Consider the following 12,838-nt stretch of genomic DNA (forward strand, 5'->3'; position numbering starts at 1 on the left):
TATGTCTTGGTGATTGTCTTTTAGGGTCTATCCTTCCTGGGGGTCGTTGAACTTCTTGAATGTTTATCTTATCACTTTTCAGGATGTTATGAAAATTTTCTTCCAGAAGCTCTTCAAGTATCTGCTCTGTGGACTTGTGTGATTCTTCCTGTTCCGGAATGCCGATAGTTCTTAAGTTATTCCTCTTTATGTTGTCCAATGTGAATCTTAGGCCTTTTTCAGATATTTTTTATACTTTTTTGTGTTTGTTCTTCTATCTTAGTAGTGTTGAGAGATTTATCTTCTAGCTCACTAGTTCTAGCTTCCATCTCTTCAATTCTACTCCTTTGCCCTTTCAGTGTATTGTCCATTTCTGATATTCTATTAATTGTTTGGACCTCTTTCTGTAGGTTTTACATTGTTTCCAATGCTGTATCTATCTTATTTGATTATTCCTGTAGCTCTTTCCTGACTTCCTCCTTATTTTTCTCAATTCCATTATATAGTGTTTTGGTACATTTTATAATCATTTTTCTGAATTCCTTCTTAGGCATTTCCAAAGCCTGCCCATTTTCCAGTATGGAGTGTAGGTCTACTTCCAGCTCATTTGCCTCAGTCACTTCATATTTCTGGACATGTGCAGATATGGTCATCTGCTTCTGTTTTTTAGGCATATTCAGGAGTTATCTGTGGCTTTAATACTTAGATGGGTGTGTGTTTTGGTATTTTTTATGATTTCTGAATGCCTCCAGGTAGATGTGATCAGGAGATGGGCTTCCCTTTTCACTTTTCTTCCTCAGAAATCTCAAGATGGCCCTGTAGGTTGTTTTGACGTAATTCACAGGATTTAATTTTTGGCCTATTTCATTTTTAGTTTGCCTGTCCCAATCCACAATCCCCGTTCAGGCTTTTTTTTCTAGTTATAAACAGTTCAGGGCTGGCTGTGGCCATTTAGTTTTAAGTGGAAACTGTCTCTTTAAATTTTGATGAGGTCTGTGTGCATGCATAGTAGAACCCTCCAGAGGTGGGGGTGGGGCATCCACTCGCTCATGAACCCCCTCTAGTCACCAGAATGGAGGTGCGCAGACGTCGAGTGAACAATGAACAGATACAAAAACAAAAAACAAAAAAAAATGTCCACACCTTTATCTCTGCAGTTCTGTCAGGCGTCCATGGCTGCTCTGGTCTTTCCCCCCTAGGTCTTGCCCAAGATGGTGGCTTCAGGAGCAGCTGAGCATCTTGAATTAGAAAGCAATGGATTTCTTGCTTCTGCTACAAATTCTCCTAGCTATAAGCCTTCCAACCTTCTAAATATTCATTTATATGTGGTTCAGAGTTCTGGGACCATCCCCTGAGCCTGCTTGGTCTGGTATTCTGTGTTGTTGCTGATGGAGCTTTTCACTGCACTTCTACCCTTTCTGCTGTCTTGTTTGTTCTCCAAGGCTGTAAATCTTTATGGGAACAGAAAAGTCTCATCTTTGTCCTAAAGAGCATTTGGTAGATTCGAACTGCTGAATCTTGTGTTAGCATCCTAGCTCGCAATCCACTATGCTACCAGGGCTCTTTATTAAACCATGTTAAAACAAACAAACAAAAAATATTCTTCATACAAACCCATATGTGTCATCCACCAGATTTCATCAGAATTTCATTATAAAGAATCCTGGCATAGTAGAATAAGCACTGAACTATTAACCACAAGGTGGGGGTTCAAACTCACCAGTTGCTCCTTGAACATTCTAAGCAGGTTTGGTATGAGTTGGAAACAGACTGATGGCCCTTAACAAAGGGATTGGACTGTTTGCTAATAAAGCAGATAAGGTGCATAGCTTTCTTAGGGTTTAGGACCATGCAAATAAGTTGTATAGAACCCTAATGAGGGGATTGATCAGTTTTACTATCCCACTAAACTTAAAAGAAGCCATTCCACAGGCAGGAATTAAAGATCTCACTACCACCAAGAAGAAGATGGAATTTAATCATATCCTTTGGATGTGGTGTCCCTGTATTGAGAATTTCCTAGATCAAGAGACAGAGAGAAAGTTGTAGCACTGAAGATGGCATAAGATGGCAAGAAGTGATGGCAGAAAAATAGTAGTAGCAGAATAAAGAGACCAACATGAGATGGAGAGGTGGGCTTCCCAGGCCATGAAGCAAGGTGGTTACAGTGGGTGTGCCAACCCACGGAGCAAGAGAGCTGAGCACCTTTGGGCTGAGACTTGCTGGCACTGTGGGATGTCCTTAGGCACTTTCTGGTAGAAGTAAAGAAGCCAGGCCAAGAAACTCAGAAGCCACTGGCTAGAACAAGGGCTGTCTGAAGCCATGGCTAAGACGAGGCTGTGCCAATCAAAGAACTGTATCCAGACTCTTTCATGATCCCGAATTGTAACCTGTTAATTTACTAATAAACTCCATAACTGTGACTATGGTCTGTGAGCTCTGTGTGGTCATTGAAATGAATTAGTGAACCCAGCAGAAAAGTAGAGAGTGCCATGGGAAGAATGGCTGGAGTCAGAAATGATTTAAAGGTCGGAGAGTGGAATTATGTCTGTCCTCTGCTTCAGCCTTGGGCTTTTGATGCTGACAGTGATTCTCCTCCTTCCCACTTGTGAAGTTAGACAACGGAATCTTACATTCCTGCCACACCATTTTCACAACTGGAAACGATCAACACACTAACCTGAGCTACCAAGTTTTAAGAAGATCTTGAAATAATGTTTCTCTTTTCCTCTGTGAATATCCTTGAATTTTCCATAAGAATGATATTCAACATTGGTTCTTTAAAATATTCTTGCCAACTGTGTCCATTTGCAAAAAAATTTGCCAAGAGAACTAACTTCTCATCTTCTTGACTCAGGATTTTCTCAATACCAAAGCAGAATTTAGAAATAAATTAAGGATTATAGTACAACTACATCATAACCAAGGATGACAATTGATACTTGATCAGCACATGGTCCACATGAGTTGACTCTGTGATCTTCTAGAAATGTGAACTTCTACAATCCTACCTTTATCTGTAGTATGTATGTTCAGTAGATGAGTGCCCTACATACTATTTTGTTTTGTGAATGTTTTATTTTGCTAAAACAACATGTGCCAAAGAGGAGATGGAGGTGCTCTGAAGGGACGGATTAGGTGCAAAACCACAACCAGACTGTTATCAAAGATGGAAAGTACAGAGGGGCCACGGGAGTATGTATCAAGATGTCGGTTCCCAGCTCTACATGCCTCAAAAAGATGATAACTGGGTGGGACGAGGGCCCAGGTTTCACCCACAACTAACTTGAGGGTGAGGTTTTGCCAAATATGGAGGGTACAGCTGTGCCTTCGGTGAGCTTGTCGACCTGTCTGGGCTTGTCCTGGCTGCTTCTCTTCAGTTACCCCCGCCTGTGGGGACCTGGGCTTCCTGCTGCCCCACCTGCTCTGAGCCTGGCCTCTAGTGCAGGCAGAAGTTTGTTCTCAGAAAAGCTGTGAATCACTGTGTCTCTGTTTAACTAAGATGATTCTCTGAGCTCCTTTGTTGGCTGAATTGTTTCAGAGAGAAGTGTCATTGATCTAATCTATCATACTAGAGACCCAAGTTCCATCCCAGGTCAATGCAACTCATGCACAGCTACCACCTGCTGGTTAATGGAGGCTTGCATGTGAGACCAAACCACTTTGGACAGAGCTTCCAGACTAAGATGGACTACTTCTGAAAATCCACCAGTGAAAACCCTATGGATCATAACGGTCTAATCCACAGTCCATCATGGGAATGGTGCAGGATGTGTTGTCAATGAAAATAAATACTTTCCTCGTTCCATTGTGCATGGAGTCACTGTGAGTTCATAGAGAACTCAATGACAGCTGAACACAACTACCACAACTACAGACTATGCTATTTCATCCTTAAAGCATTCCTCTTAAATTTGGTAGAAACTAAATTTAGTCAAAATCATACAGCTACTAAGAAACAGCAAGAATGCAAATCCAGTTTTGTCTAACCCAGAACTTGGCCCTCTCTGTTCCATACCTTGTCAGCCCAAGCAGGCCTGCAGCAGCACTTAATGAGTGTCTGCACTATGCAGAGCACAGTGCTAGGCTTAGCACTGAAAGAAGCTGAAGCCTCAAATTCTTGCCTTTTGGGAACAAATGCTTGAGTTGGAGGACCCCTTTTTTTAAAGGTGTCCTGGTGTGGCACTATGGGTTAATATGCTGGACTGCAAAGTTATTTGAACCCTAAGGTTAGCTGTGCAAGCTCATCAGCCGCTCCTCGGAAATCCTATCCAGGGTTGCTATGGGTCAGAACCAACTCAATGACACTCATCAACAACAGCAAATGCTGTGGGATAAAGCATTGAACCACAAGGTCGGCAGTTTGAGGCACCAGCCACTCCTTGGAAACCCTATACGGGGTTGCTATGAGTCTGAACCAACTCGATGGCACTTAACAACAACATCAATTAAAGGGAGTTGAATTTTGGAGCACAGAAAAGATGCTGAATAAAGGAATGAAGTATTGGGAGGGAGATATGAATCATAGTCACCTCCTTGGACAATGAGAAAAATAGAAATTAGCCAAAGGTGGAGGGAATCACAAACAGATGGCACAGAGAAACTTTCTGAGACCAACACGTGACAGGGAGGTAGCCTTCCCTAGCCAGAGGACCTCTTTGCCACACTGGGTGTAGATTGACTATATTAGGGCAAACGGACTGTTGTGGGTTCTTTAGCAGGGGGAAGGCGCCATGCAAATGACATGTGGGGGAAATAGTTCTAACGGACATCTGTGGTTAGCAGGGACTGATTATCATACTCCAGCCAGGAGGCAATGCCAAACCTGAACTTGAGTAGGGCCGGCAGGACTATAAGGACATCTAATATTCTTAGTGGTAAAACATTTGTAGTTTGGTGATTCAATTTAAAAACTAGTTGTGGCTTGGAACAATGAATGTCTGTAAGGTTAAAAGTAGATGTTTTGGAATTAATCAACTTTAAAAAAAAAAAAAAGTTGTTCTGGCTTAAGGAAAGGCAAAAAGGAGTACTATGACTCGACGGCACTTAACAACAACAATGGGTTTTTTTAAGTGTGAGTCAGACAATCAGGGGAAGTAAAATTTTTCGTGACTATCATTCCGAGGATGATTGTAGTTCCACCCCTTTTAATTCACCTCTGAAGAGGCAAATGACTTTTTGGGAACCTCCTAAATGCATGAGAAAATGTTTGAGAAATAGAATCACTGCTGAAATAAGTTCCACCCAATGTGTGAGCCCCCTGCTTACCTGAACTTCCAACGCCAAGCCACAAAAGGAGCCCCCCAAACCAGAGGCATCTTTCCCCAAGGCATCTGGGCATCGCTGGGCTGGAAGTCTCAGAGCTGGAGGGAAGCAGACCTTGAATGACAAAGAAACCAGGAAACCCAGCCTCTCACAGGGGTGGACACCAAACACCCACTGAGATATCAGCAATCATTAACTGGCCTTGTGACCTGTAAAAGAAAAGTAAACTTTCTTAATTTGCTTCATGTCTAAAGTTTTCAGTTTCTTCTTCTCAATGAAAATAAATACACTTTCTTTTCTCTCTCTCTCTCTCTTTTTTTTTTTTAATACCAAGAGACACTGAAACACATTGCTCTTCCTCTTGGAACCAAACATGATCAGGAAACTATTTCCGGCACCTCTCCCACTTCCCATTACAAAATGTTAGTCATAATCCAGCTAGAAGTCTTTTATCTCAGAGAGGTCAGAGGGGGGAGTGTCAAAACCCTCATTGCATTGGAATTCTTTGTGGATGTGTTTGTTTCCCTAGGAAGACTCATCGTTGAAGGCAAAGATCTTCTTTTTTCATTTTTATAACTGTCTTGTCGGCAGTTCAAATTTACCAGCTGCTGCTTGGAAACCCTACACAGGGTCACTATAGGTCAAACCGACTTGACGGCACTTTACAACAACAATCTAGCATAGAGTTGAGTCAATAATATATGTTGAGGATACAGCTTTATAATCATCTGTCAATTTGCCATACTGTGATGGTTTGAGTGCTGCTGTAATTCTTGAAGTTAGGCCATCAGTATTTCAAATACTCATGGTGGATGTGCTTTAGTGAAGCTTTCAGACTAAGACAGACTAGGAAGACTTGGTGATCTAATTTTAAAAATGAGTCAATGAAAACTCTATGGATCACACACAATAATATCCAACTGAACTCATACATGCCAATGATCATGAAGATAATGCAGGATGGAGCAAACTTTGTTCTGTCACCATGTGGGTCGCCATGAGTTGGAGCTGACTTAATAGCAGCTAACATCAAAGGAGCTCTGGTAGCGTAGTGGTTATGAATCGGTCTGCGAACCACAAGGTCACCAGTTCGAAACTACCAGCTGCTCCTCGGGAGGAAAGATGAGGTTTTCTGCTCCCATAAAGATTTACAGCCTTGGAAACCCTGTATAGGGTCACTATGAGTCGGAACCGACTCCATGGCACATAACAACAACAAACATCAAATATGCATTTAATGAAAGAAGTAAGGTTTGTCTCTGGAGCGTACAACCCTTTCATAGAATCAGGGCTAGATGTAAAGTCCAACCTTCAGCAAAAGATATTCAACTTCTTAAAATGACAAATGAAGAAACTGGATATCAGAGAAATAAAATGATATTGTTGGAAGAGGCAGAGCCAGGCCTGCAATCAAGCCATTTCCACTGTACTATGTGGCTTCTTCACTCACTGAACCACAGAAGCTATACAGTAGGCAAGTGAGGGGGAGGGAGAGGGCAATGAGCTTACGTGCCAAACCCAAACCAAGCACACAGCTATCAAGTCCATTCTGACTCACAGAGACCCTGCAGAACAGAGTAGAATTGCTCCCTAGGATTTCTGAGGCTGCCATCTTTAAGAACATACAGCCTCATCTTTCTACTGAGGAGTGGCTGGTGGGTTTGAAGTGCTGACCTTGCAATAAGTACTTTGCTTAACCCGCTAAGCCACCAGAGCCTGGGTGGCACTCTAAATTCTAACGTATTTCCCTGAGGCAGCCCACCACCAGCCAGAGTCACCCTACCAGGACAGTAACTCTGTGAGGTTAGGGCAATGTTCATTTCTGTTTTACACACAGATGTTAGGGTAGAGAGAGGCTAAAGAACTCACACAAGATCTCGCAGAGCTGGGACCTATAGCAGGACAACCTGGCCATTAAGCAATGTCCTACCCACTGCCCTGAAGGGAGGCACTGGTACTAAGCCAATGTGTCTGCACCATACTAGGTCTGAGAAGGACAAGGAAGAAATGATGAAGATGGGCCATGAGCTCACAGGAACAACCCTTACTTCCCCTCATGCGCATGATCCCATTGCTCAAGAGTTGCTGCTCCCAAGGAGTGTGGCAATACATGGGGCACAACAGGGATCTCTACTGAAGGCTGCTCTGATGTCAGAGGCCAGGGGCATTCATTCAGGTCCCCAGAGGAGAAGACGCCGAGTGGGGCTAGATGTGCAAGAGATTGATTGGAGATAGCACCTGAAAAGAATAAGCGGCACTGAGAAGGCAGAGAGAGCCTGTAGACTGATGCATGTCTGACACCTGTGAAGGAGAGAGGACGGAAGGAAGATAGTGCAGAAAGAGTTTTGTATTGCAGCCGAGTTCCTAGGAAATTCTGGCCAGATTAGCAGGGAGTAGTCCTCAAGCTAGTCATCTACTAAAAGAGTTCTGTGTCTTACAAGAATTGAGCTGTTTTAGTAGCCCAGCCATGTTCAGTCAGTAGGGGTTGATCTAGAAGGGCAGCATCTGGGACTGTCAATCAATCATGTTCTCTACCTTTTCATGGGTCATTTTCCTGGCTACCACACCCATAGCCAAAGCTGACACTTTTGTCAGTGAATCTGGGTGCCTTTGTGTGCGACATTAATACTACTGACCTTTACAGAGTACTTTTTCTTTCACATTCATTATCTAGGACAGTGGGGTTCCAGAAGACTCAGAGCAGATTGTTGGGCCCACCCCAGACCCAACACATAAGAATCTTTGGGATTGGACCCAGGACTCTGCATTTCAAATAGGTTCCTGGGATGACTTTATATGCATACTAGAACCACTAGTCTTCTATTAGTTCTTATAATGTTATTGTTGTCAGTTCCAAATCATAGTGACCCTGTATAACGTTTCTAAGGAGAGGCTGGTGGGTTGGAATCACTGACATTGTGGAGAGAGTCCAGTGCTTATCCTAGAATGCCATACCAAGGTTCCAAATTCCTGTCACAGCCATCTTCTTTGACCAGTGACGAAACGGAGGCTCAGAAGGACTAGGGACCTGGAGAATGAGGCCTTCCTGGAAAATGTGATGACATATCTTGGGAGGTGAGGACACAGCCTCTTGTACTAGGAGTCCATGAAGGGAACACCCATGTATATGCAGTATATATTGTCTGTCTCCTCCAGACAGAAGGCCAGCTTCAGGAAGATAGGTCTATTTTGCTCACTGAGGTATCCCCAGCACCTAACACAATGTCTGCCACATAGAGGTGCCATATGAATACCAGGTAAGGCAACGCATGGAGCATCTAGTAAAGTGTACTGGTTGGATGCCACCCTGCTCCTTGAGAGATGATAGGGGGGATTGAACTGACTCTGAGATGGCTCCTAGTTGTTCATTTGAAGATGACATTAATGGCTTACTTACCAGGGATCTGAGTACACAAAAAGAAACTCAAGTAACCGAGAAGACTCCACGTTCAACATTCACTACTCATTGCTCTCATTGTTCTGTGTGCAGGCTGACTATAATGGTGCCTGACAGAGAACAGACACTCGCTATGGGTTAATGCACCAGACTGCACAGTCGGTTTGAACCGCAAAATTGGCGGTTCAAGCTCACCAGTCATTCCTTGTAAACCTTAGAGTGGCAATGAGTCAGAATTGACTCCATGGCACTTAACAATACATGCACAGATATCAGAGTCCTAGTGTAATGCTGTAGAATAAGAGCTTGACTACTAACTGAAAAGTCGGCAGTTCAAGCCCACCAGCCACTCCTCAGAAACGTTATACAGGGTCACTAGAAGTCAGAACGGATTCAACAGCACTTAGAATGACAACTACATATGCATGTATGGAGTCCTGGTGTGGTGCTGTAGGGTAGGCATGGTACAGCTAACCGCATGTTGGCAGTTTAAACCCACCAGCCACTTCTTGGAAACAGAATTGCTATCAGTTGAAACCAAGGGTACCTGTATAGGGTTTCTGAGGCTGTAAATCTTTTCAGGAGCAGAGAGCCTCATCTTTCTCCCTTGGAGCAGCTGGCAGAATTTAGGCACTGACCTTAGTGTTTGAAATCCAGTGCTTATCCTATAGAGTCACTGTGCTCCCCAAATATGTATATGTTATTGTTAAGTGTCACTGAATCAGTTATGACTCATAGCTACCCTGTATAGGGTTTCCAAGGAGCAGCTGGTGGGTTTGAACCACCAACCTGGTGGTTAGCATTCCAGTGGTAATCCTACAGCACTACACCAGAACTCAATATTTGAATATGGAACTATATGTATGCATGTATTTTATATGTATGCATATGTATTGTTCTCTATATACATATAAAATGCATACAAATTCTATTTGCATATATATATTTATAGTTGTGTATACCCCACAGTAATGGCTGCAACCATGCATTGACAGAGAACTTCCAGAGGTTCAAGCCAGATTCAGAAGAGGACATGGAACGTGGGACATCATTACTGACATTAGCTAGATCTTGGTTGAAAGCAGAGATTAATACCAGAAAGATTTTTACCTGTGCTTTAGTGACTACGCAAAGGTTTCGATTACGTGGATCATGACAAAGTAAGGACAACATTATGGAGAATGAATATTCTGGAACACTTAATTGTGCTCATGAGGAACTTCTACATAGACCAAGAGGCAGTTGTTTGAACAAAACAAAGGAACACCAAATAGTTTAAAATTAGGAAAGGTGTGTGCCAGAGTTGTATTTTTCACCATACTTATTCAATCTCTATGCTAAGCAAATAACCTGAGAAGCTGGATTATATGAAGAAAAACATGGCATCAGAATAGGACAAAGACTCATTAACAACCTGTGATATGCAGGTGATACAACCTTACTTGCTGAAAGTGAAAAAGACTTAAAATACTGGTAAAGATAAAAGACTACGACTTTCAGTATGGATTCCACCTCAACATAAAGAAAACAAAAATCCTCATCACTGAACCAATAAATAACATCACAATAAATGGAGAAAAAATTGAAGTTGTCAAAGACTTAATTTTGCTCGGATCAACCATTAGCACTCATGGAATAATAGTCAAGAAATCAAGTGGCATATCACATTAGGCAAATTGGCTATACAAGTCCTCTCTAAAGTGTTCAAGAGCAAGGATGTCAGTTTGAGGACTATGGTGTTGGAGAAAAATATGCAAAGTACCAAGGACTGCCTGAAGAACAAACAAATCTGTCTTGGAAGAAGTACAGCTAAAGTGCTCCTTAGACGTGAGGGGACTTCGCTCTGATTCTTTGGACATGTCAGAAGGGATCAATTCCTGAAGAAGGATATCATGCTTGATAAAGTGGAGTGTCAGTGAAAAAGAAGAAGGCCCCAGTGAGATGTACTGACACAGTGGCAGCAACAATGGACTCAGGTGTAAAGACAGTTGTGAGGATGGCGCAGGACTGGGCAGTGTTTTGTTCTGTTGTGCATAGGGTCACTATGAGTTGGAAGAGACTAACAGCACCTAACAACAATAAAAACAACATTTGCATATAAAGGAGCCTTGATGACACCATGAGCTACACATTGGGTTGCTAACCACAAGGTCAGCAGTTCAAATCTACCAGTCACTCTGCGGGAGAAGGATGAAGCTTTCTGCTTCCATAAAGATTTACTGTCTTGGAAACCCTACATAGTGTTTCTATTAGTCGGAACCAACTCCATGACAATGGGTTTGGTTTTGGTATAAGCATATGGTTAAAAAAATGAGTTCAAAATCTTATGGTGAAAAATAAATTCCCATCCTCCAGCTCCCAAATATCCCAGAAGTCAGCCATTGTTACCATTTTCCTCCATATCCTTCTAGAAACATCCTATTTCACCCTTTAAAATTTTTACACTTATGTTGGCCTGTTACTCAAACCCTTCTGCACCTTGTTTTTCACACTAAACAAAATACTTTGAAGATGCTTCATTCTTTTTAAGGTTACAAAGAATCCCATTAGATAGAATGACTCATGAAAAGATAGTGCCCAAACCAAAATGGCTCAAGCTCCTATCCTACTCTTATTTCCAGGAAGCCCAATCTTTTGCCAGTCTTCCCACCACCAGCAATATTAAGTAAAGAGCATGATTTTAGAGTTTCCATTCCTAATGTCCTATATGTGCTGTGTATGCCCACGTGTGTATATGTACACATAGTCTTAAAAACAAGCCATAATGTAAAAAGGAAAAACCCAAACAATTTGTTGTCATCTTGTCTATTCGGATACATGACAACCCACATGTGTCAGAGTAGAGCGGAGCTCCACTCACAGACGCTAATTCAATGGCTAAAAAAATTCAATGACTAGTTTTTTTGCAGTAGATTACCAGGTCTTTTTTCTGAGGCAAATCTGGGTGGTCTCAAACTGCCAACGTTAAGAGTTAGCAACAGAGCACAATTTAACCTAACAACAACAACCACCACAATCTAAGTTCTCATGGAGAAAAAGAATATTTCACATCCTTGCACCTCAACCACATAACTTTAACTTTCATTTCAACACCATCTAGATTCTAACCCTCTTTTCCCCAGGGTAAAAGCAGTAGAAAGTATTTAACATTTGTGGAGGTGGAAAGCCACTTGTGGTTTTGACCGGACAGTGAGACATGTAACTCACAGGTGATTCCTAGCCTCCAACTATTAAGAGACCCAAAACTGCTTGGAGTTTTAAAATGATTGTTTAATGCTAAAAATACTATGTTTTAATGTCCATTTCCTAACTTCAAAGTATAATCTTTTGTGACCATTACGGTCTTACCATGGTGTGTTCAGGGCCATACCATGAAAAGGTTAAAAGGGAAGAAAACCCCATGGTCTCCTGGGTTGTGTCAGAAGTTTCCCAAGTAGTGGAAGAAATTGACTGGGAAGTGAGCCACCTGGGGATTTCCCTGGGTCTCACACTTCATGACAGACTGGTGGTACAGGAAGACACCAGATATATTATAAGAAGAGATCAGTAATATATAGATTGTACATGTCAGCAAACCTCTTTCCACGTTTTTGAGTGTTTATATTGATTGGGGAATTAATATATTTTCTTACATTTACAAGAGGACTCCAAAAAGTTTGTGGAAAAATACCACGATCTTTTAATTCCATTTTCCCATAAACTTTCTGAAGCCCTGTCATATTTAGTACTTAGTGCCAAGCACTGTTGTGGTGCCATAGGATAAGCACTGGATTTTTAACCACAAGGTTAGTGCTTCAAATCCACCAGCTGCTTCTTAGAAACTCTACACAGGGTTGCTTGTGAGTTTGAACTGGCGACCTTGTGGCTTGCAGTTCAGTGTTGTTTCTACAGAGTCATACCAGGACTTCATATATGGTGCGGCGCTGTAGGATAAAGCACTGGACCTCAGATTGGTTTGAAACTCAAGTTTGGCAGTTCAAAGCCACCAGCGGCTCATTGGAAACCTATACAGGGTCGCTATGAGTCGGAACCAACTCGATGACACTAACAACAACCACACACACACAGACACTGTAAGATCAGCTGTAATGATGCTGTAAGATCAGCTTCCTCAGGAGAAAGAGGCTTTCTGTTTCCATGAAGATTTATGGCCTCAGAAACCCTCACTATGAATTAGAACAATTCAATGGCAGTGGG

At 42.2% G+C, this 12,838-nt stretch overlaps 1 protein-coding gene across 1 annotated transcript in view; it reads right to left on the minus strand.

Moving 5' to 3' along the window:
- The window catches only part of PLA1A (phospholipase A1 member A), a 59,820-nt gene extending 54,480 nt beyond the window's left edge, over positions 1-5,340 (minus strand). The window contains exon 1 of the mRNA XM_006864201.1: positions 5,248-5,340. Coding sequence (XP_006864263.1) covers positions 5,248-5,320 — 73 coding nt within the window. The 5' untranslated portion in view covers positions 5,321-5,340. The remainder of the gene's footprint in view (positions 1-5,247) is intronic.
- Between the last annotated feature and the right edge of the window lie 7,498 nt (positions 5,341-12,838).

Source organism: Chrysochloris asiatica, unplaced genomic scaffold, assembly GCF_000296735.1.
Source record: "Chrysochloris asiatica unplaced genomic scaffold, ChrAsi1.0 scaffold00061, whole genome shotgun sequence".
Classification (NCBI taxonomy): domain Eukaryota; kingdom Metazoa; phylum Chordata; class Mammalia; order Afrosoricida; family Chrysochloridae; genus Chrysochloris; species Chrysochloris asiatica.